General features: G+C 48.5%; 1 protein-coding gene across 1 annotated transcript; it reads right to left on the bottom strand.

The window, feature by feature from the left end:
- Positions 1-91: 91 nt before the first annotated feature.
- On the bottom strand, positions 92-22,719 carry SLC23A1 (solute carrier family 23 member 1). The gene is made up of 15 exons (XM_032779680.1): positions 22,684-22,719; positions 20,619-20,708; positions 16,811-16,912; positions 16,057-16,214; positions 15,828-15,916; positions 14,587-14,654; positions 12,580-12,761; positions 10,787-10,907; positions 10,023-10,179; positions 8,990-9,137; positions 7,744-7,849; positions 5,105-5,234; positions 3,807-3,950; positions 2,987-3,082; positions 92-339 (listed from the first exon to the last, which is right to left on the bottom strand). Exons 1-15 carry the CDS (start codon positions 22,717-22,719, stop codon positions 92-94), a joined length of 1,875 nt encoding a protein of 624 aa, XP_032635571.1.
- Between the last annotated feature and the right edge of the window lie 2,429 nt (positions 22,720-25,148).

Below are 25,148 nucleotides of genomic sequence, written 5' to 3'. Positions count from 1 at the left end.
ACAGCTCTTCAGCAACCTACAAACTAGAACTGTGGTACATCGTACCTAACTGGCACCGAATGACTTGTGCCTGTCACATTACAGGAGTCTTTCAGACCTTAGTACATATGAACAGGTTGTCTGTGTTATCTTGTATGTTTTCCATTGTGTCACAATTCCTTTTTGTTCTTGCATTAAATCCCTTGAAAACAGGGCATACTGGCACATACTTGAACCACTCTATCCTTTTGACCACGCTCATTCCAAATGGAAAATCGTAGCTTTTCAAATTTGTAGCTGTGGTTTTGTCTGCATGTGCTCCGGCCTTCCACTGAACCAGCCCACGCTCCTCCTGTGTCCCTGGGGAGAGCAAGAGATCCTGAGTGTTAGGACAGCAGAATAGCTAAAGAGCTTACTCATTCAAAGTAATAAGCCACTGGATGTAGTTCACTTGTCTGGAGAAACGATTGTTCCACAGAGGCTCAGACCATTGACTAGGCTGGTATCTTCCCTTCTGAAATGGCCAGGGCCTGATGCTTCCAAAAGGACAGAAAAATGTACCTGGCCAACTGTTCAATGCTCTACAAGGAGGTGTGTCTGGGGGAAATACACCCCTACCTTTTATACCTGAAAGCATGAGATTGCATTACCTCACTATCAATGGATGGGAGATGCAGTTAAAATGATCCTGAGTTCCCATGAGAACTCTGCATGCAGGAAACAGGACAGGATCAAGCTTGTAGTGCTAGCTGTCTTGCTAGTATTTGTAAGATCATCCCACCCTTTGTAAAAACAAACAAACTCTGCGATGGTGTTTGATCCAGTGTTTTTCTGCAGCAGTGAGTTCCACAGATTTAGTATGTGCTACAAAATATATCCTCATACTTATAAACATAGTACTCTTTAACATCACTGAGTGACCCTTAGTTGTCACAGAATAAGATGGGATATACAAGAAGGACTGATCAGTTTTACCTGTCATTATATTGAATTAATTACTCAATAGATTCCTCTCTAAAAGCTTTTCTTTTCCTATTATTTAGCATTTGGCAACCCCAATCAAGACTGGGCCTTATTGTGCTGGGGCCAGTGATACTCAGACTGAGGCTCATGAGCCACCAGTGGCTCTTTAATGTTTCTCCTGCCTATGATATTGAAATACTGATTTAATTAATAACTGATCTATGTTATTAACCAGTCAGGATGCTTTTACTATGTTATTAACCAATTGTTGAATACTTAAGAACATAAGAATGGCCATACTGGGTCAGACTAAAGGTATATCCAGCCCAGTATCTGTCTACTGACAGTGGCCAATGACAGGTGCCCCAGAGGGAATGAACCTAACAGGCAATGATCAAATGATCTCTCTCCTGCCATCCATCTTCACTCTCTGACAAACAGAGGCTACGGACACCATTCCTTACCCATCCTGGCTAATAGCCACTGATGGACTTAACCTCCATGAATTTATCTAGTTCTCTTTTAAACCCTGTTATAGTCCNATGTAGAATTCTAATAGCAGTGTAAGAGGTAAATTCTAATTTGGTAACATTTTTACTCAGTGTTCACTTAGCACAGTTGTAAATGAGAATACAAAACACCATATAGTGGCAAATCAGGTTCATTTATTCTAATGTTATGTGGATGTAGCTCCACTGACTGTTCTGGGAGTTACTCTGGATTTATACCAGTATGAATGATATCAGAAGCTGACACTTATTGTGTAAGCTGCTTGAGGTACAAATCGAGTCTCATGCTCATCTCTTAATGGTGTAAATCAGGAGTAAATCCACTGAAAAAGTTGCAGTGGTGTGAGTGAAATCTTTCTCTGACTCTGAAACACCAAGGCCCAGATTTTCAAAGGTATTTACATGAACCTTTTCCAATTGCAATATCTCATTTGAAATGGGATGACCACATCTGCATGCAGTTTTCAAGATGTGGGCGTACCGTGGATTTATATAGAGGCAGTATGATATTGTCTTGTCTTTTTATCCATCCCTTTTCTTAATGATTCCCAACACTCGGTTCACTTTTTTGACAGCCATTGTGGAATTATCCACAATGTCTTCCAAGATCTTTTTCTTGAGTGGTAACAGCTAGTTTAGACCCCATCATTTTATATGTATAGTTGGGATTGTTTTCTAATGTGTGTTACTTTGCATTTATCAACACTGAATTTCATCTGCCATTTTGTTGCCGAGTTTTGAGTGATCCTTTTGCAGCTCTTCACCGTCTGCCTGGGACTTACAAAACAACTCAAGATACTCATCTGCAAACTTTGCCACCTCACTGTTTACCCCTTTCTCCAGATCATTTATGAATAAGTTGAATAGGATTGGTCCTAGGACTGACTCTTGGGGAACATCACTAGTTACCCCTCTCCAGTCTGAAAATTTACCATTAATTCCTACCCTTTGTTCCCTGTCTTTTAACCAGTTCTCAATCCATGAAACGATCTTCTCTCTTATCCCATGACAACTTAGTTTACGTAAGAACCTTTGGTGAGGGACCTTGTCAAAGGCCTTCTGGAAATCTAAGTATATTACGTCCACTGGATCCCCCTTGTCCATATGTTTGTTGACCCCCTTCAAAGAACTCTAATAGATTAGTAAGACATGGTAAGTCATTTTGCTGTGAAACTAATATATATATAACTAGTAAATGAAACAATGAATTGACACAACTGTGGCTCTTTTGTGCAATGTTGATCACTGAATTGACTCCTGAACCACTGGGGTCTGAGTATCACTGGTCTAACTCTATTCAAAAAGATACAGGCTCTTATTACATAAAAATCCTGCTCTACCTCCAACTACAACCCTGGATCATTGATTCTGCCAGAAGATAGTTCGCTAACACAATTAATATAGCTTAACCTCTCCAGCCAGGACTGAAAGCATAACTAAAACAATATATAACCAGACATGCACAAAGTGACTCAAGCTGCTGACAGCACCAGTGCATTGTAAGGCCTTGTTGTGAAAGCTTGCAATGGCTGTACCTGGAATGGTGTTGTCCAATATGAAGGCAATGCAACCCCCAACAAACATTTCTGTTGTTAACAGCACTGTTAATATCTGGTCCACTTCAGGAACACCTATAAAACATGCAGAATGTTACACCGATTAACACGGAGCACTGGGTGAGATGCTACTATCGTCTGTCTGAAAAAGAAAATCAGACTAGCGTGTATATTTAAAGAGGACTGGCTGTTTCCCACCAATAAACACCAGTGATGCCGGGCAATAACTTTGATTATGACTAAGGCATTTGTGGGCACAGATTAGATTAAATTGATACTCAAAGACATCTATCTTATCTACCTACCTTCCTGCCTTCCCTCTTCATTCTACTTATATGAGCATCTCAGGCCTGCTGACTCAGTGTATGTGTTATCTCGTATCCCATTTGTCCAGTTTGTTTTATTAGAGTTCCTAAAAATCTAGTTTACAAAGCACACCAGGTGTTGAAATACTGAGAGTAGCTATAGGCACATATCAAGAGAGAGAAGAGACCAACAGCTGCAAACAAAAACAAGCTAACTAGGATTTAGATCTCATTTGGAGCAGGACAAATGCCCTAAATTCCTCCCACCCCCCGCGCCGCATTCCTGTGGAAGCTATATAAAATTCCTAATGTCATTCCATCATCATTAAGAATTATAATATTGATAATCAGTTGTACCATGCATTAGCATGGTGCTCAAGAGACCCACATTCCTATCTTTCTCGATCCCAAGAGTCCAGTAGAGTCCTCCATTCACTGCAATACTAATAGGGGATATAAAGCATGTTTTGAGGCTTTCATCCAGAGACACATACCTGTGTTAATGGCATTGGGGCTCGAATCCAAGTAGTTTGGCAATGTCAGCCCGAAAAACATTGCAAATCCCAGAACGAAAAGATTGCGGGAGGAGTTCATGTCAACGAACTGCAGGTTGGAAAGGCCAATAGCTGTGATCATGCCTGCAAATGTGCAAACAGAGAAAATGCAGCCTTGTTACAGACACAAAGGGTCTGTGTGCATTCCGGGTGAGGCAGAGGTGGCCACCTGCTGAGTCATTGGGACTGAGAAGCAAAATATTAGGTACCACTAAAGCCATATCTATTCTGAAAGTTGCACCGGTTTAACTATGGGTATGTCTAATGCTAGGAAGACTATACTGGCATAGTTACATCACTGTAACTATACTAGCATTAACCCATCGCATAGACACAGGCCACATCGACAGAAGGAGTTTTTCGATTGGTGCAGAAACACCAGCTCCCTGAACAACGGTAGCTATGGCAACAGAAGAATGCTTCTGTCGACGTATGTGTCTACACTGGGGGTTAGGCTGGCACAGCTTGTCAGTAAGGGGTGTGATTTTTTTCACAATTCTGATTATGCTATGTTGATTTAACTTTGAAGTATAGATCAAGCCTCAAAGTGTGATCTGAAGCTGATTGAATCAGACCGGTGCAAACACCTATGTGGACACTCTTAATTTGATTTAAATCTGGTTTATATCAACTTAGCTTAAATTGATTCATTACCAAGTTAAGCTAAATCAATATAAACCAGCCTGAAATTGAAGTAACTGCGGTCACACTGTATTCTGCACCAGTTTAACTAAATCACTTCTGAAACAGATTTAAAGTTACACCAATTTGACTTTGAATATGGACAAGGCCAAAGGCTGCTATAATGCATTGGCAGACCCACCGCTTAGGGTCAAGAGACAAAAGTAGAGCTTGAATGATAGTTTCTTACGTTTGGAGGAAAACTTGAACCCTAGAATATAGGTAGTAGCTGTGCATCCCACTGCTACCCTCCCTGTCCCCCGTGATGCTAGGTAGCTGCAATTCTTTTGTTCACTGTAACTGATTCTGAAAGGAAAGCAAGTTCTTTAAGTGGAGAGCTTCAGCGCTAATGTTGATGGGCACTGGGCAGCCAACCCTCTTAGGCAGCATTGCAAATCTCAGCCTGGCTCAAGCGCTATAAGTCACTTTTAGGCCAATCAAATTTAAATGAATATATTAGGAAACAATTGGTAGGAAAGAGGACTGCAATTTAATGCTAATTTTGCCTTGACACCCTGCTGATCACATTTATCAACATATCTTTATAGGTATGTTACCGGATAATGTACAGAACATCCCTCCGAGGATGGGGTCAGGGAGAGAGGCAAACAGAGCTGTGAACTTGCCGACGGTTCCCAAAACAAGCATGATCCCAGCTCCATATTGCACCACTCTTCTGCTGCCCACCTGTAGAGAAAAACCAGCAGCAAGGTGAAGCAAATTGGCTAGAGTCATTCCAGGATTAATAATATGTTACTATTATACAGCTCTGTTCATCCAGAGATCTCAAAGCACTTCCCAAAGGAGGTAAGTATTGTTACGGTGGGAGACACCAGATGCTTCTGTGTAGGGTAGATCTCACAGTTTCAGAGTCCAAGCTCCAGGCTGAGTGGGAATGTCTGTGGCTGTTTTTAGCACTATAGTGGGAGTGCTGCAAGCTTGAGTCTGTAGACTTAGGCTCTGAGATTCACACCTCCAGGGTTTTTGCTGTGTAGACACCCAGAGTTTTATCAGTTCCTTTTCTCAGCATGCAAACAAGGGGACAGTCTGTGAAGACCTGCTGTGTTGTTACTAGGTTTGTGATACAGTTCCTTTTGGGGGAGTTGTTGCAAGCAGGACAGGAGTTGCTCATTGCCTTACTCTCTCTAACATAGTAGGAATTTTTGTGGCAGCATTGCTCTCCGGGAACCAGGCACTGGTGCTTGGCCTGAGAGCCCTGAACATGGTTTTTCTGGGTGCTGTCTGTGACCTCCTCTGCTCAAGGACTGAGTGACACAGTCTAAACAAACATGTGGCACTGACAATATACCCAGACTCCGGCACTGATTTCTGGGTGACAGTGGGTTAGGGAAACTGAGATACAGTGAAATGAAGTGATTTGTGCAAGCTCATGCAGTGCCTGAGACCCCAGATCTCCTCACTCCCTGCTCAGTGCACCAAGCTACGTCAGACTTTAGAAATTAAAGAGGGGGGGGATGTTTTGGTTCATGGGGAGAGACTGGCATGCCGGAGCTTTCGCTATGCGCTAAGCACTATTCATTAGTCTCAGTGGGGCGTGCTCTACCCTGCATTGGGTGAGAAACACAGCAAGCCTGAGCCCTTCTGCAGCATCTTCCCTCCACTCTTAGCCCTGCCACGCTCCTGTGATGTTTTATCCTCATTTCGGGCCTTGGGGAATGGAGGGGGCTGGCTCAAGGTAACAGAGAAAACCTGTCACAGAACAAGGAAGGGAGCTTGGACGTATAAATCCCAGGCAGTGCCCCGACTACGAACCACCTCCCTTCTCTGTGAGCCAGTGTCCTGCACAGCCCAGCCTTTCTGTGTCAGAGCAGCCTCCAGTCGAGCTCTTTCACGGGTGAGGTTGGTAACTCTCTAAAGTGCTTCCTTGGAACGCGGATGCAGGCCCTAGGCCACAGCTGGACCCGGGTATTGTTATACTCAGCATTTTTATTTCACAACCTTCTCTCTGGTTCTGGAAAATCGACTCGAAAAGTCTCATGTGTTTAGGACGCCCTGACCTGGCTCCCACAGTGCTTAGGCCAGGCACTTCGGGTGTGCTACTCTGCAATTCAAATCTCACAGCTGGCCCAGGCAAGCTGACTTGGGCTCACTGCTGTGCAGCTGTTGATTTCCAGCTTTAGGCTGCAGTCCGAGCTCTGGGACCACCCCCACTCACACCTCACAGGGGGGTTGTGAGGATAAATACAGGGAGTGGGAGGCACTCAGACACAAGAGGGGACAGAGAAGCACCATAGATAATTAGACTTACTGACAGGTGCCCAGGGACAGAAAGTGAACTCTGACTGCGAGGCAAGTGGAACCAGGCGGATTCAAGGTCTCAGGGGCAGAAGAGGCTGCCCTCTCCTTGCCACGGCAATGTCATAGAGGGGCTATTGCAGACACACTATAGAAACACAGTGACCAAGAAGGTCCTCAGGGCCAGCATCAGAAACTAGACAGATCCTGCACTAAGCTGGGCCTCAGGCCCAGATGGAGCGGGAATCCCAGAACGGAGGTTTGGCTGCTGAGAACGCTCCAACAGCTGCCTCAGACCAAGCAAATCTGGGGCTACCAACGTTCAGCAGAGCAGCCAGGCCAGTGCACTATGAGGGAGAATAGGCCAGAGTTTCTGCTGCTTCAGTTCTACAGTGCACGCACAAAATGGCATTAAGCTATCACAGCACCTCCCTAATTCAGTGCCATCTGGGTGCAATTTAGAGCAGCCCCAGTACTGCTCTAAGTTGTGTCAGCCTCCATATGCTGTTATCCCTTTGCCTGATCATTTGCTTTCCCAGCCCATGACCTACACCAGGAGCTTGGAAAGAGCTATTATGCCAGCTCTGTGCTTGCTGTAGAACCCCCTCCAGCCGCAGGAGCAGAATATTGCATTGGCTGTTTAAGTCCTCTTTATGGCTTAGGAATAGCATCATACAGGGGCTACATCATAAGAAAAAAACGTGGGCCATGGTGTCTATGGATCTATGAAGAGTTTTATAGCCTGAACCCTGCACCCTCTGTTGTACCCACAAAATAAGCAGGATGCCAGTGGAAGATGCTGATATTCTCTGCAGCCCAGGTGAGAGGCAGGTAGCTGTGCTGGGCACTGGCTGCTCAGTCCAGGTGCCGAGAGCTTTACAGTGATCCCACCTGACTCAGCACAGAGGGGAGGTGTCCAAAGAAGCTCTCTGGCTGGTACCTTTGTGATGCCCAAGACGCCGATGTTGGGGCTTGAGGATGTGGAGCCGTTGCCCGTTCCCAGCAGCCCAGCTATGATACAGGAGATCCCCTCTGTAAAAATGCCTCTGGAAACAGACAAGCCAACCCAAGAAATTTCATAAGAACGACCATACTGGGTCAGACCAAAGGTCCATTTTGCCCAGTATCCTGTCTACCAATAGTGGCCAATGCCAGGTGCCCCAGAGGGAATGAGCAGAACAGGTATCATCACTAATCTCCAGCCTCTGGCAAACAGGCTAGGGACACCGTCCCTGCCCATCCTGGCTAATAGCCATTGATGGACCTATCCTCCATTAATTTATCTAGTTCTTTTTTGAACCCTGTTATAATCTTGACCTTCACAACATCTTCTGGCAGAGAGTCCCACAGGTTGACTGTACGTTGTGTGAAGAAATACATCCTTTTGTTTGTTTTAAACCTGCTGCCTATTAATTTCATGTGGTGAAATTTCATTTCCATCGCATTGGCAGCTCTCAGGGCAGCATTTGGAGAGGCAGACTGTGTGCGGCAGACACAACCTCCACCGGCGGGGGTGCAGACAGGCAGGGCTGTGGTGGGAGAATTTCCAGCCAGCGGCTTCTGCAACCTTGTGATGGGAAAGGGTGCGGCACACGTTGCCACACCCGAGGCACTTGCACAGCATGTGGCATGTTCTAAATGCTTGACAAACATGGGAGATGGGGAGCGTTGTCCAGTTACCACCTGGGAAGGCTGAGCTCAGCCAGGTTATGGATGCCAAACGGTAGCCTGTTATGGGGGTCAAATTTGGGTGCCAAATGGTGGCACCAACAGCCATGTTTCGGCAACTACATTTCCAAGGTGCTGAACCTGCAGCTCCAGCTGCCCTCATGGGAGCTTTGGGTGCGCAGCCCCTTAGAAAGCCAGGCCAAAGTTACTGAGGGGCCAAACGCTGGGCATTGAAAACCTGGCTAGCACAAGTGAGCCTAGAACTCAGGTGTCCTGGCTCTAGGGTGACCAGATGTCCTGATTTTATAGGGACAGTCCCAATTATTGGGTCTTTTTCTTATATAGGCTCCTATTACCACCCACTCCCTGTTCTGATTTTTCACACTGGCTTTGTGGTCACCCTAACTGGCTCCCACCCACTGCTGCCCAGTAGGAATCGTCTTGCTGTGGTGCAAACCCTGTCTCTTGCACAAACCCCTGAGTGATTTAGAGGGACGGGTGAGCTGCTCGTACTGTACCTATTAATGGCGTGGATGGGTGGTGCCGGAGCCCCCGCCAGCTTGGCGCAGGCGTAGTAATCCCCAATGGACTCGATAATGCCAGCGAGGGTAGCGCTGAACATCCCTAACACAGCTGCTGCTGTCACGGTAGGCAAGCCCCACTGACCTGCATCAGGCAAAGCAGAGCAAGGGATGAGCTGCCTCGGGCATCTCAAGCCCTGAACGTGGCCAGGCCCGCTCAGGAGCTACTCTAGGACCATGCCCTGCCCGACTCAAAGGGCCAGACACAGGGTGTGCTGGCAAAGGCTGCTCAGCCCATTATCCTTCTTACAAAGTGCACTGTGGACTTGTGCGTGGCACGGGTGACCCAGGAAGCCCAAACACAGCTGTGGGGCAGTGGGGGTGGGGAAGCTGCAAGCCCCTAAAGCCCTCCCCCAACACACACACACTGGGGATATGCTTCTGCTGCTGCAGGTTGCTCCTTGAGAACTGCCCAGCTTTCTTCTCTGCTCTGGTGGTGCAGCCAGCCACAGAGGTGGTGCTTGTGCAGGAGGATGCCAGCTCAGGCCATGCCTGGCCAGCCTTAGTGTTTTTTTCCTCTGCTCCCAGGCCACCCACTCAGCTGTGGGAATTACCAGTGGACTCCTCTCCCTGCGAATCAGTACAGACCCCAATGGCCCAGCACAGTGCTGTGCACTAGGGGAGGTGGTAGAGGGTGATCTTTTCCCTACAGCAGCTTCTGCTGAGTATCTGGTTAGGGGAAAGGGTCATTTCACTCCCCTAGTCTGAGCTCCAGCATGGGGAGCAGAGTGAGGGGGCAAATTCTGAGGATCAGTGGAAGATACTGAGCAGGGGCAAAGGCGCCCTAGCTCCTTGCCTTGTCTGGGGAAGCATGCAAAAGTGTCCTGCAAGCTGGGCTGGTATGTGCACCAATGGCAGGCAAACCTGACTTGTGCACTGCACGGAAACGCATGTACACTTCTGCAAACACTTTCCCTGATCCCTTATGACTAGACAGAGCCAGTCATGAGAGAATCTCACGTTCACTCACAAGGATACGGTAGGCGGAACCAGGGAGCAATTGACATGATTTGCCCCCTGGCGTCTGTCCTAGCCTTGTAGCCATATGCCTCAGCATCGTGTGGGAAAACATCCGTCAGTGTTAAAATATAGCACAGCAGCCACACCACCATGATAGCCAGGATGATCTGGGGATGAAAAACAGAGGCCCAGGTAACATAACTGTCCAGGCACATGGAGCAGCAACACCCCCGGAAGATGGATGGGAGAACTGCTCCAAATACAGCAAGAATTGCCCACCATGAAGTCCCAACCCCCAGCCTACACTAACAACTCCAGGACCATCTAAGACTTCTCAGAGATCCCTGTGCTATGGGACTGCTGAGACCAGCACGGCAACAGCAGAGCTTGAAGTTAGCACATCCAACCCCACAGTTCAGTCCCTGTTGAAGAAGTTCTCTCAGCCCTTAGCTGTAGCAAGACCCTGCCACACAGTGGAATAGTATCCAGTCCATACTCTAGAGGGCAGTGGTAACACCAGCGAACGCACCCACCCAGGACAGTATTTTGAGGTCTGGAAAAGTTCGGTTATCTCCAGTCTTTTCCCCATTTATTTCACATTTCCAAGTATTTCTGCTTTCCTGGGTTCTGGCCAGCATGGTTAGTGCCAAAATGCCACAGCCATGGCCACGTTTTCTGACTTTCCAGCCCAGCAGTAAGTGCTAGCGATTGCTAGCCCGACACCACAGCCCCAACACAGTTACTGGTAATTAAAGAGGACAGGACCGTCCATACCGGGAACATTTTGAAGATCTGTAGCCTGAACACAATACAACCTTTCCCCCATTTGTACCCAGGCAGCCGAAAGGTCACATTTCGCAGGTACTGGGCAAATAAAACAATCAGAAAAATGGATCTATTGAAAAGAGAAAAAAAGCCATTAGGACATCCCTAGGAAATGCAGAAGGGGAACTCCCTGAGGGCCAAACTGCACCATTGTCCAGAGATCGTACGCTCTCTGGGCATGGGCCCATCTTTTTGTCTGCATTTGTGCTGCACCTAGTGCTTGGTCCATGACTGGCGCTCCTGGGCACTACCATGAATAATATTAACAATAATGTATTTGAACCCAAATGTTTTTAACCAGTTACGGGCCAGTCTATGCAAGCCAGTGTCCATTGGGCTATGCAGAAATGAGGAGGACAGATTTGGTGTATGAGAAGAACATACAATCCATGCTGGTGTGGCAAACATGCTTGTGGGTGCCAGTGACCAATTTCCCCATTCATCATTTTGTGTCTGCTAAGTTTGGAGTTCCTGTTGTTTTCTGAGAATGTGTCACAAGTAAATGGTGAAGGATAATCCCAATGAGGTGTTTGCCTTACGTATGTTTAGTTGACTGGAGTAAGCTAATCCACTGTTCACTAGCTGGGTTACAACAGCAGGATGTATTGGGTGCTGAGTGGACCTGGTCAGGAATTTTCTGTCAAATGTTCTTTCCTGCAGTGGCTGCAAAATCAAGATATTTCCAGAGGAAATTTTTTTGCTTTTCTATTTGGGTCAAGTCCAGCTGAATCAAAACATTTTGGTTGATCAAACTGAATCAAATGTTTTGTTTCGGGACAGTTTGACGTTAACCTGTGTTTGTCTGAGCTGTGGTGCGGCCTCGTGGGAGTTGGAATTTGGGTGCCTCGTGCCCCCATTTTCTTCTATTGGCCAGACTCCCTGACTGGACTGTATCTCCCATAATGCATCAGTTTCCCTTCATGCTGAACTGCCACAATACCGCTTGAGAGTCTCGTGCCCCTGATGCATTATGGGAGATGTAGTATGACTAGGGACCCTGGTCTATAGAGGTTAATGGAGACATGAGGCATCTGAGGTATAGCTCCCATGAGATACTGCTGCAGCTCAGTCACACACAGCTTAGTGTAGAACTGAGCTGAAATATTTTGACATGTCCAAATAGAATTTTTTTCAGAACATTTTGATCTGCCAAAATTGTTTATATTTCAGCTTTTCATCCTAATTTGGAACAAAAACACAGGTTGAACATTCATGGTATTTTCAGTCAGCTCTGGTACTTAGATATGGTGCTGGTTGGTGTCCTATATGCTTCTTGGATAGACAGACACACAGTCAGATCAGTTATCAGACAGATTTTGAACCTCGCAGCCTATTGAAAACTCAGCAAAGCAATGACTAATGCCATCTGCTCTTCCCGTCTCAACCTTTGTCCCCTTTTTTTGGCTTGAATACTCATTATCAAGTGATCTTGATTATGAAAAACCAATTGCTGTAAGTTACATGGAGCAACACTGCACGTTTTCCATGTGAAATGTGCAAATGTAGGCAAAACTCCCATTGGCTTCAATTAGAGCAGGATCAGGTCTATAAGGCAAACCCCACTGCAATCAGCAAATGCGTCTGGGGATGGAATTTAACCCTGAGCTGGGGGTTACTTGGAGCGTAAGGGCCAGATTTTGCCTCCAGATATGCACACCCATGAGAGTGTGACACTAAGTGCTAGCAGCATGTCACTCTGTGAGCCCTGTGGCTGGTCTCTGTATGATAAGCAAGGAGCGTACAATACTGCAATGCCCCAGTGCGATCCTGCGCGGTCCCCCGCAGCTTGGAAGATTGACAGTCCTATCAGGGAGACGGTGGGAGTGACGGTGAGAGGTCCAATGTAGCTGAGCAGTGCTCCTGGCAGCCCCACAAGCCCGATCACCACTTCCACCAGGCTGGACACGATGATCGCCCCTTGGATCTATGGTGCAAAAGCGGGGGAAAGCATGTGAGGTGTGTAGATGTGGTCAGTTCAGAGCTGCCACACGCTGCCAGGCATCTCCACCCCCGCAGGTGCTACAGATAGGGATGAGCCTGGCGGCCTAGTGGCATTGGCATGGCTCTGACCTTGGGTGCTGAACCTGGCCCCCCCATCCCTGGAGCTGTGGAGGCAGCACATTCTGTCCCACATGGGCAGAGAGCACCGTGGGGCAGAATGTGCTGCAAGGGTTTGGCCCTTGTCCACAGGGAGTAATATTGTGCTGGGGAAGGCTCCATCATGGAGGAAGGGAAAGGAATAAAGAATGGAAGAACCTTGGACTGGGATGGGAATGGGAATATCCATCCATCCATCCAGTCATTACATATACCCATCCGTTGGTCCATCCATCCATCCGTCCAGCCCATGCTCTTCACAAGTTAGAGAAGGTTGGGTTGAACAGCATAAGGGGACACGCCAGTATCATGCAAGAGCAATTCTAAACGGCTGCATCCTGGTTCAAAGAAGAACAAATGACTAAAAACATATAAAATGTGTCTTGGGTAAAATGAAGCTGACTAGTGAATAAGCCCGGGAGCTGCAGTCAGTCCAGTCAGATGATGTCTGGGAGGCCACAGGCCAGGCCTCTCCTGTTTGAGTGCAGCGCGAGAGCTGGAACTCTTGTAGCTGCTGTAAGGTAAGTCCTCTAGTTTGGTTAGAAGATTAAACCACTGGATAATAACTGCATTTTACACATTGTAAAACCCAGCAAGTCTCCACCATGGCCAGGCAGCCCAGTGATGAGCTGCATTTTCTGGGTCTTAGCCTACTTCCCAGCAGGAGATGCTGTCTGGTGTCCACTTCCTTTGGACACAGGAATTTCCACACTGGATCAAACCAGGCATCTATCTAATCCAGGATCCTGCCTCTAGCTGGGGCCAGCACCACCTTCTCCATAGGAAGCTGCAGGGAGACCTGCAGTGGGCTGTTAGGGGCTAACCAGCCCCATGGGAAAGATTTCTTCTAGCTCTCCATAGTTAGAGGCTGGCTTATGCCCTAGAGCCTAGAGGGTTATGTCCCATTCCAAACTGGATTTTTTTGCACATGGGAGCTTCCCGGGCTGAGGAAGGATGGTGTCACTTAGGTATCTCTCCATCTGTCAGCATAGACCTTGTTAATAACAATACAGGGCTCTTACATAGCCCTTTCCACCAGCAAATCTCAAAGCACTGCACTATCCTATATGTATTTATCGTCCCACACCCTGTGTGGTAGAGCAGTGCTAGCCCCATTGCACAGCTGAGAACTGAGGCAGACAGACTAAGTGACTTGCCCAGTGTCATACAGGAAGTACAGGGCAGAGCAGGGAATTCAGTACAGGTCTCCCACATCCTAGCCCAGTGTCCTAACTAATAGGCAATGCCTCCTCTCCATTGCTCTGCACTGAAACAGACCCCAGCACCATTCACAACTATGGTGCTACTGGCATGTCTGAGCACTGACCTGAGATGTGTTTGAAGGTATTTCTCATTGACCAATCAAGTGCACCCGACCATGGCTAGAGTCACCTGGAGGGCCCTACTGCTTGTGCTCCTTGGTTGGACATGACTGCAGAAGCAGGGGGAAATTGTTGTGGCTTGCACGGGACAGAAGTGGCACCTGCACTTTGCACTGGCCCCCTGCACAGGGATGAATCTCATAAACACCAAGGTGCGTGGCCCTAACACAGCTGAGATGTAAGCAAGCTTGGTGTTTGTCTGGGGGAGTCTTCTTTCCCGTCTCCTGGTGAGACAGATCCTCAGCGGCATAGTCAGAAAGCACAGCTTACTTCTCTCATCCTCGGGTGCCACACGTGAGACGTGTTCAGTGGTAACGTCCAATTGCCGTAGATCTCCTCTAAGACACGAAATGAGGCTGTTAGACGCGTGGGGATAACACCCCTCCAGGCCCTGCCCCCTAGGGCATGATTCACTACTGCACTAGTCCTGTTTACACTGGTGCATCTCCCTTGAAATCTAGAGACCCTGCTGTGCTGGCACCATGTACCCACAGAGTGAGGGCCAATCCCTGTCCCAAAGAGCCGTCCTGTACCCTCTTCGTCCAGGTGAAGGGTACATCTGCCCTGCAGGTAAAGGTGGGATTGTAACACTGGTATCATATCTGAGCGAGCTTTAATCTTCCCAGCATGGGCAACAATAGCAGTGGAGATGCAGTGGCCTGGACCGGCAGCCCAGGGATGTACACAAGGGTGCCGGAGGGCTGGTACTGGGATGGCTAGCCTATTCCAAAGCCTGCACCACCATGATCAACATTACCCATGCCAGCTGGATTAAGGCTAACCCTGGCACGCCTAATGGTGCTGCAATCACACCTTCATTTTCTGTGTAGACGTGCCCTAAATAGACCAGTGTGGGAGGGGAAACAGAGGCAGAGAGAGAGAGGAAGGAACTGGCTCCAGGTCAGGGAACTGGGCACAGAGCTGTGGCCTCCTGGGCTGGTGCCCTTACCTACTAGACTATACTACCTTTTGATAGTTGTGCTTCAGCCATGACACTTGGCACATGACACTGAGAATTCTCTCTCTCAGGCGCTTGGCTGGCTGTTCCCCCTCACAGGCTCAGCGTCTAACTGACACCATATATGGGATAAGGCAGGAATTTTCCCCAGCTCAGATTGGCAGCGACCTTGGCGGGTTTCACCTTCTTCTGTGGCGTTGGAAGCAGGTCGCTTGCCAAGTTCCTCTGAGTATTTCTCATTTAATTAGTTCCCTGCCACTGCAGGGGCCTCGAGCACTGGTGTACCTCAGCCCCGCCTAGTTTGTGCCCATACTAGAGCTGTCTCCTATGGGCTTGGTCCCCTTTTGGTTGCTGGGATTAGTGTGCAGGTATTGAGTGGGGTTGTTAGGCTAATATGCAGGAGATCAGGCTAGTGGAGGTCTTGTAGGCTCCCTCTGGCCTTAACTGCTATGACCCTGTTGTACCCTTAGCTATAAGGGTTGTACTTGGAGGGGCTGTTAAGTGACTCATGGGCTTTACCACATGACCTGGATGTAAATGAAGCTTCAGTTACCTTCTGGGGGACATTTCCATTTCTCCAGGGCCAGGATGGACTTGGCAGGAATCAGAAAGGCTAGTGCGCTTGCTTGAAACAGGGGGAGGCTGCATGAGCAAGAAGGAAAAGCCTCATTTGCAATCGCCCGCCGCTCTGCCTCGTCTTCAAAACTTCCTGTGCAATGGTTCAACAGGGACCAACAGCCAAAAGAAAGCATGGAGAACAATTGCCATAGAGTGCAACCTACCGGATCCCCAGCGTGGTCTGGATCAGCGTGGTGATCCCGACGCAGGTGAAGATGGTGCCGATGAGCTGGCTGACTGCGTATTGGTCCTTTCCCACACACAGGAACTCTGCCAGGAGGAATGGGACGGCGATCGTCCCGCTGAAACAGGTCAGGTAGTGCTGGAGCAGGGAAGGTAAAGGAGTCTTTGGTTAGAGCTGTCGGATGGATCTGAGAACCCACCTCCATTCCCAGGGAGAGTGAAGTTCGCCTCTGCACAAAGCCATGGTACTGTTTAAGTTCCAATGTGCTATGGGACTTAAATGGTGCACTACGACTTGTGCTGGATCTCTGAATGTCAGGGATTTGCTCTTGCCACTGTTAATGAGACCAAAACTCAGAGTCATGTATAAGGTCATGTGGTATAAGGAAAACTGTATTAAAATTGTACAGCGATCACTTTAGATGTTCAGTGGTGTCCTCGTCCTGCTTGCAGGCTACAGAACTCTGTAAGGAAGTGTGTGAGCCACTGTCAGTTTGCACCAGATAATGAGTAATACCTGTTTTAGGAAGCAGCCTGCTTTTTCTCTGTCTAGTTTTTTTTCCTTTGTGTTGGTAAGGGACTGGATTTTAAGACATAAAGTGGTGTTACATTGCACCCTTCCAGAAAGATTAAAAACCATAGAATACACTAACTTCTCTGTGTGTGTGTCATGACCACAACAGGGCACTGGAAACAAGAGCGTGGGGCAGTGCGCTCTGATGTCTCCTTCCTTACCTGAAAGCCGAGCAGGATGCAGAGGTACCATGGGGGCACGTCTTCAATTTTATAGATCATGTCGAATTCTTTCTGGTCCCTCCCTGTGCCTGTGGCTTGGCGCTGGAAATGGAGAAAGGACGATTTCAGCAGCAGCAGGGGCAGAGAGCAGAGGTTGGCGGTTAGGCTGAGAAGCTTGACAGAAATCAAATGCGAGCGGATTTCCTTGCTCCCCCAGACTTGGTCTCTGAAACGATTGCCCCAGTTCAGGGAGATTTGACACATATCTGCTCTGCCCCGGCTGTCTTGGAGTAACATACTCAGCCAATCTGTCCTGAGAGCCCTCAGGCCTGCTGCAAAGGCCACATTGCAGCTGGAGCCCCCAGCTGAGAATCTGGCTGGCCCCTCATAAGGAGCCCACATTGGAGCAATAGTTCTGTCCCCAGTGCAGTGTATTCCTACTCCGTGCCCAAAGCAGGAGAGGAAGGGAACTTAGTACCACCTCGCCCCACCTCTCATGCTCCCTTCAGATAGTGAAGGGCTATCAGGGAGACGGGGCTGCTTTCTCCAGTGGAATTCTGGCTGGCTCCTGCATAGGGGTGACAAACAATCTGTTTCCTGCCCACTCATGCACAGCCCCCCTGAGGCCAGCTCCAAACAGCCCCCTGAGGTTCTGGGTGTCACCACTCAGACCCAGCACTGGCGTCTCCGGTTCCCTGAAGCATCTGGTTCCACTGCGCTGCTGTTTTCATTAGCCACACATTCATAGGGCCAGTGTTCAGAGCAGGCCGGGATTACCCAGCATGCACTGGGTGGACTTGCAGAGGGCCCCCATCTCAAGGGAGCCTCCACCCACAGGAAACAAGGCCAATCCAAGCTGGCGTGGTGCTGCGACACCAAGCGCCAGGTCACAGCCCCGCGCGCTCCAATCATGACAGAGGAGCTGCTGAGCCAAAGCTGAGCAGCGCAGGGCTGAGGCGGGCAAGGGGAGTGAGCAGAACAGGGTGGCTGTGATCAGGGAGAGCTGCCCTAGCTTGGGATGCGAGCAAAGTGCTGAGATGGGGGGAGGGGGTGCTGGTGGCCAGGAAGGTCCCGGATGCGGTGGGTGAGGGGCTGGGAGTAAGTGGGTGGATGTTGGGTGAGCGGGATGGAGGTCAGGGCTGCTGGGATGTGTGGGGGCTGCCAGGTTAAGTGGGGGCAGATAGGTGGAGCAGAACTCTAGTCTGAGGAAAGTGGTGGGCCCCCTCCCAATTTCCAGAGTGCACAGGGCCCCAAAACTCGGTCAGTTGGGCCTGGGTCTCACCCTGTGTTACCCCATGTGCTACCTGGCAGTTCTACAGCTGTTGGCCCTTTGCCTGCTGTTTCCAAAAGCTCTAGTGTTTCCTGGGCAAAGTGCAGGCTTGGCATCTGAATTTCACATGCAAGGGGCAAAGGCCTCTGCAGGAGTGTCTCCTCTCCCGAGGAATGCTGTGCATAAGGATGTGGTGCAGAGTGGCAATCCACAGGGAAGAACTGCTCTCCTCTAATCCCACCAACTCATTGGTAAGGGCCCAGCTGCTAGAGGGTTTTTGCCCAAGAAGGGAGCTCCCAGTTAGCCCTAAACTCCTGCAGCATTCCCTGTTGCTAGTGGTGTCCTGCAGGGATCTGTTCTCAACCCAGCGCTATTCACTATCCTTCTCAGAGCTCTGGAAGGAGAAAATTATTGCTGGTAAGATGGGCAGCGGACACACAAATTGGTGGCGAGATGGACCAAGGGCAGTTATACATCACTTGGTAAGCTCAGCTCATTTGACCAACATGCCTTTTGATACAGCCAAATGCAAGGGATGAAGAACATGGGTCACACTTAGGAGAAGGGACAGGAGCCTGGAAAGCAATGATGCTGTAGAGGACTTTGGGGACAAAAGAACTGGAGCTCCGAGTGCGATTCTGTAGCTAAAAGGGTGAGTGTGATGCTTGGATGTGTGAGCAGAGCCATATCGAGTAGGATTAAGGAGGTGCTACTATCTCTGCACACGGCATTGTATACTGGGTCCAGTTCTGCCAGCCACATGTCAAACAAGATGTGGAGAAATTGGAAAGGGTGCAGAACAGAGCTACAAGAATGGTGTGGTGTCTGCCAAGCCTGCCTTATAGCAAGAGACCAAAGAAGCTCAGTCTATTTAGTTTGTCCAAGAGAAGAATAAGAGGAGAGTTGATCATGGTCTATAAGCACCTGCATGGGGAAGAGATTTCTGACAGCAGAGGGCAGAACAAGGCGTAACAAGATCTAGTGGTTGGAAGCTGACACTAGACAAATGCAGACTAGTAACAAGATGCCAATTTTTCAGTGAGGGTAATTAACCATTGGCACATTTGATCTGGGGATGCGGTGGATTCTGACTCACTTGATGTCCGTCAATCAAGACTGGATATCTTTCTAAGTGAGATGCTACAGCTCAGCCAGGAATGATGGGCTAGATGCTAGATGCAAGCCTCACTGCCTGGGTTTTCCAGCCTGGGTTATACAGAGGTCAGACCAGCTGATCAGAATGGTCCCCTCAGGCCTTGGAATCTGTGAATGTAGTCCCCTGAAGGCCCAGGAACAGTTGCCAAGACCCAGAGAAAAGATCCTCTGCTACCACCAAGCCTCTGGCTTCACTGCCCAGATCCAGTGCTTCATCCCCAATCCTCCCGCTAGTGTTACCAGCCCCAGTGATTTTTGACTCTTGCAATGACAGCTGGTCACAATACCTGTCCCTCCCTCCAAAAAATTTCAAATGAAAAATCTCCCTTTGAACTATTTTGTTCAGTTTTTTTTATCATCTTTATTAGGAAAATTAAGTGAACTCTTGGTATGTCAATTCAGTTTTTGAAAAGTTTCTTTAGATGTGAAAGGGTCATTGTTGTTCCACTCCTCCCACTCCCACCCCCCCGTTTTGCCATTGAGTGAAATAAAACGCCACTGACGAGGGTTATTTCCTCCCCTCCCTTTTTTCACTCCATCCCTTTTCAAAATGTCCCTGACTTTGGGAACGTCACTGACCAACAAAAAGGAAAATAAAGACCTGCTGTAACTCTGCCACATTCCGCAATGGCCTCAATGTTTGTGTTTCAGAGGGGAAGGGACGACTCTCCAGGGAGCTCGGAAAATACCCGGCGAGTCAGTGGGCTACAGGAAGGCTGCGGCAGACACCAATGGCTGCAGAGGAGAAGACTCTCATACCAAGCCAGTGGCACTCCACGGGAGTTTTTCCATTGATGCAATGGGCTTTGGACCCAGCCCCACCACTGTGCTGAGACAGGCCAGCTGCTACATGAGCCAGGGCGGGGGACAACAAAGAGACAAGGAGATAGGGTGGAACGAGCCCACAATGAGCTTTAAAGACAAGGAGTGTCACTTTTTTAGGGGCAGACTGTGACGTGCTCAATGCGCCCACAGTGCCCCCCTTCCTCGCCTGTGGCGGTTGCCTGTATCGCAGCTGGCAGCAATTGTGGGGCCACTGCCCGCCCTTGCACCCAGTTGGGTGAAGAAGGGGCGGCAGGGAGGCAGTGGGTAGAGCCTGGCCAGAGACATCCCCACAGCATGCTAGCTGAGCCTGCAGTAATATGCACCAGGTAAAGGGCTGGCACAGGTTGCCTCTTCCATGGAGCCAAAGAGGGGCAGTTTGTGATTCCTCAAGTTCCAGCCTGGTCCTTGGTCTGCCCCTAGGGCAGCGCAGCCATATGCCACCCCTTGGTCAGGGTTCAGTTGAGCCCCTAACCTAACAATGGACCCCTCCCTCAGCTAAAGCTAGTGGCAAGCTGCAGTCTCAGCTGCCTGGCATCCTAGACAGAGCACTGGTCTCACCTTGTCCTCACTCTCCGGCTCCTTCGCATATGAATTCTCAGTGATGATTTTGGGGATCCCCTCGTGTTGGGCGGAAGCTGCATTTCCGTTCTGCATTTCCCCGAGGAACATGGAAGACAAAGCAAGTCACTGCTTAGAGAAACTGCTGGCGGAAGCACCATCACCAGGAAAATAAAAGATCACAGCACATAACAGGCAGTGCTGACTGGAAGGCTGCCACTGTCTCCACCAGGCTGGTGGCTGTTGCTAAAAGCAGCTTGTCTGTTTTGGGAACCCAGAGAGACTCACCACAGGACTGGGGAGTGAAGAATTGGTCTTTGTTCCCCACGCAAAGAGCAGCCATCACCATCCAGTCTGAGTGGCTTTGACTGACATTACAGGGAGCAGCAATGTGAGACAGAACAAATGGAGCATCTAAGTGAGAGTACGGTGTGTGTGTCTCCTCTGTGACATGCTGCAGCGATGCTGCTCACACAATGGCTGCTGGCCTTGAAGCTGAGCAGATCAGGCTTTATCTAAGTTGTGCAGCTTTAACTATATGGGTCTAACGTTATCAGAGTGGTATAGTTAAAGTGGTACAATTCCTCAATGTGGATGCAGCTAAATCAGTATAAATGTGCTTATACCAGCAGAGCACCCCCGTACAGGAAGGGGAATGAGCAATACTGGTGTAATTGCATCTACTCTAGGGTAGTGCCAGTTTAACTATATCAGTGAAAAGTCACACTCCCTAACTGTAATAGCTATATCAGTCGGTGTGTAGGCCAGGCCTTAGAAACACAAAGGTACAGTACAGAGAAATCAAATGGCAGTTACATAGCTACATAATATCCCTCCTTACAATAAATTAATGGATTTAACAGCATAGTCACCACTTGTGTAGCACATTCAAAGACCTTTACAGAGCACTAGTTAAACCCCAGAGCACCCCCAGGAGATAATAGTGCCTATCACCCCCATTTTACAGGTGAGAAATCCAAGGGAGAGAGGTAAGTGACTTGCTCAAGGTCACCCAGTCCATTGGTGTCAGGGCTGGGATTAGCAGCCAGGAGTTCCTGGTGCTCAGATCACTCTCCCTTCACTGGTAACACTGACAGGGTTTGGATCATTGCTATAGAATACACTAGTGTTTAACACCCCTCCCTGCCCTTCCCCACCCCGCCAGGGGAAGGTGGATCTTGAATAAATGCTACATTGCATTGTAAAGGGGTCACACTAAAGCCTTCACAGGCCCAATCCTGCAAAGGGCTGAGCCTGCTGTGGGGTGCTCAATATACTTCACACCCAGTATCTTCAGTGGCAGCTGCATGCACTCAGCAGCAAGCAGCATCAGTCCCTGCATTACAACATCCTGTACAAAATAAAGGCAAGTTCCTTGCAAATTTACCTGAGAAAAAACCGAACAGTCCTCAGTTTCTTGAATCCCATTTCTCCGTTTGTGGTTCTTACCCTCTGGGGCCTGGATTCCAGCTCTCTTCTCTCCTGGCACCTGACTGAAGGGTCTCCTAACCTCCAGTCTCGGCCTGATTCTTAGAACCTCCCAAGGCTTTTGCTGAGTCCGTGAACACATAGTGGAGCTGCCAGCGTTCCCTGGGCCATGTCGAAGGGGGGAGCTGCCCAGGGTGAGGCAGGGCAAGGAAAGGAACCAGCAGCGATAAAAAGGCATCACCTGAACCTCATTCATTCTGACTATTAAGTCACATTTTGATGTCAAGTGCTCCATTCCTTAGTGGCACAGCGGAGTCACCCCTCACTGGGGGCCAAGTCGCTTCCACTTCGCTTCTATACAGATGGCGAATGTTTAATAAGTCAGTCCAAAGGGAAGCACTCTGTGAAATCTGGCTTCCAAGTATGATCAAATGATAAGTTGCCTTTAACTTCAGACACAAGTCTAAGAAAGAACCTGTGATCGTTGCTCCCCTCCCCTTCTAACAACCAACACAGATAGCTTGCCACCCACTTCTCAAATAGTTACATCAAACACTGGTAAGCAAGGAAATGGATGCATTTGGGGAGAGGGAAAGGGAGGGAGTGAAAATATGGTAATAGCAAACAACATGCTCACCTTGGTTTGAGACAAATCTTCCGAACTGTTCCCCATTCTCCTGCAGAGTGCCACTGGGATTTCCAAGGGGACTTTGGAGAGTGACGCTTTTTATGGTCATGGGGAGGACTTTAGTCAATACAGCCGACATTGTTCATGGAGTCAATCTATAACTACGGTTATTGGCTGCTGATTGTGAAAGAAATGAGAGCTGTGTTTTTAAAGATAATATATTAACTCCATTAATTATGCTTGGCATTGCAGGGGAATGATCAGCCTTTTCTAAACTTATCGCTTTTTTCACAGCTCTTTTGTGAAAACATTAGAGAGCTGAGTTACAGTGTAACTGACTAGTTCATAAATGGACTGAATTACAGATTGCACTAATCAGCTTGTCAGGTCTGATAAAGGAAGCAATATCCTGCTGAGCCAATGTATCTGTGCCAGCTCTCGGACTCTCTGATGGGTCAGCGCACTGAAGTGCCCCCAGAGGCTCTTACATCTACGGTTGGTGTACATTCATTGGTCAGGTAGGTGTGGTTTGGAAGTAGATCCCCCCAGATGTGACGTTCCACAATGCTGTGGGTGTTTGGATCTGGGGTTTTGGTTCAGACCCAGCAGACTTTTCCAAATCCGGTCAGAACACCCCCGAACATCTGACACGTGCTGAACGCTGGACAGGCCACCTCTGGATAAGCAGTTGTTCCATGGCACTTCCTGTTACAGAAGGTGGAACCTGGACAGGCAGAAAGAGAAATAACAAAAGGTACTTGGCTATTTTAGACCCTAAAAGATGACTGCAATCAAGTCTGGATCTTAGTGCTCATGACACCTTGATGCCTTAAGAGCCAGTGACGGGAGGCAGGGGGACGTCTTTAAAGTGGGCCCAACATGGGCATTTCAGGTCTGCAGACACCACAGCTGTTTTACAAACAGATACGCCATCGGCCAGAGGACGGCCTCAAACTTTGGGGCAAGTCAGCTCTGGATCTGGGTTCTGATCCCAATGTCTTGGCTTGGACCACGCAGAAATGTAGTAAAAATCACGTGTCTTTCCCCTCACCCCCTCCCGCCAACATAATTGGCTTGGCAAACATTTCTAGTGTAGTGGCCTGTATCTCACAGCACCACAGACTCTTCCTTCTCATAAAAGCATTTCTCTCTTGCAATAGCTAACCCAACAAAACTCGTGACTGGGTGGAAATCGTTAGGAGAGATTCACCCCAGTTTATGTTTGGCACCAGGCCCTCAGCTTACCTGCCTGGGCCCCCAGAAAAGTGGCACAGCCCATTTCTCAGGGAGCTAGGGCCACACACTCCTCCCAGAGTGACACACTCTTAAAGGCACAGCCTGATAATGCTGGTTCTAATCTGTTCCTAGACCTCAGCAGCTGAAAGAAGATGGAGCTTGGCTGTTCTCAGTGGTGGCAGATGACAGAACAAGGAGTCATGGTCTCAAGTTGCAGTGGGGGAGGTTTAGGTTGGATATTAGAAAAAACTTTTTCACTAGGAGCGTGGTGAAGCACTGGAATGGGTTACCTAGGGAGATGGTGGAATCTCCTTCCTTAGAAGTTTTTAAGCTCAGGCTTGACAAAGCCCTGACTGGGTTGATTTAGTTGGGGATTGGTCCTGCTTTCAACAGGGGGTTGGACTAGACGACCTCCTAAGGTCCCTTCCAACCCTGATATTCTATGAGTCTATGATGCTATGATGAAAGTCGGCACCATCATCCTGCTGTTTGGTGGTGCTGATCCAGTTCCCACTAGCTAACCATCCACCACCAATACAGTAGATAGGCCAAGAACTAAATGTGCTGTGCAGAACAAACTCCCCTTTCACACTGGTGTCTCCAGGCCAGAGGTGAGGCACAATGGCTGGGAATATGGAAGATGCTTGTGCTGCCACTGTCCATGCTGTGAAGACCCAGAGTCATTGGTCTCCAGGGCTGTCCATCCAGTGTCTTTCACCATCTAAAGCTCCAGGGTGGCAGGAGGCTGATGGGAAGGTGTCAGCAGCTCCAGTGCTTGTGCAGCTGTTGGAATAAAATCTGTGTACCTGTGTCTATCCACAATTCACACAAATTCTCTCTAGTAGCCTATTAGTTACAAAGGTTGCTATGAAATTAAGCATTAACTGCAACATCAGATGCTAAAGAATGTTTGCTGATGGATGGGGGAGCTAATGTTTTCCAAGAAAGGGAAAAAAAGTGATCCAAGTAACTATAGGCCTGTTAGTTTGACATCTGTACTACGTAAGGTCTTGGAAAAAATTTTGAAGGAGAAAGTCGTTAAGGACATTGAGGTCAATGGTAATTGGGACAAATTACAACACGGTTTTACTAAAGGTAGATCATGCCAAATCAACCTGATCCCCTTCTTCGAGAAGGTGACAGATTATCTAGACAAAGGAAATGCAGTAGATCTAATTTACCTCGATTTCAGTAAGGCATTTGACACGGTTCCACATGGGGAATTGTTAGTTAAATTG

The sequence above is a fragment of the Chelonoidis abingdonii genome, chromosome 7 (assembly GCF_003597395.2).
Source record: "Chelonoidis abingdonii isolate Lonesome George chromosome 7, CheloAbing_2.0, whole genome shotgun sequence".
NCBI lineage: Eukaryota > Metazoa > Chordata > Testudines > Testudinidae > Chelonoidis > Chelonoidis abingdonii.
Note: the sequence above shows the minus strand (reverse complement) of the source record. Positions and strands in the feature narration are given on the sequence as shown.

Excerpts from the sequence above, each read along its gene's own strand:
- SLC23A1 (XM_032779680.1), bottom strand. The coding sequence starts at position 22,719 with ATGGGGAACAGTTCGGAAGATTTGTCTCAAACCAAG. Across the intron at positions 14,655-15,827 it reads ATGGAAATGTCCCCCAGAAG|AGGAGATCTACGGCAATTGG; the intron begins GTAACTGAAGCT and ends TTCGTGTCTTAG. Across the intron at positions 7,850-8,989 it reads CCCATCCACGCCATTAATAG|AGGCATTTTTACAGAGGGGA; the intron begins GTACAGTACGAG and ends GTCTGTTTCCAG.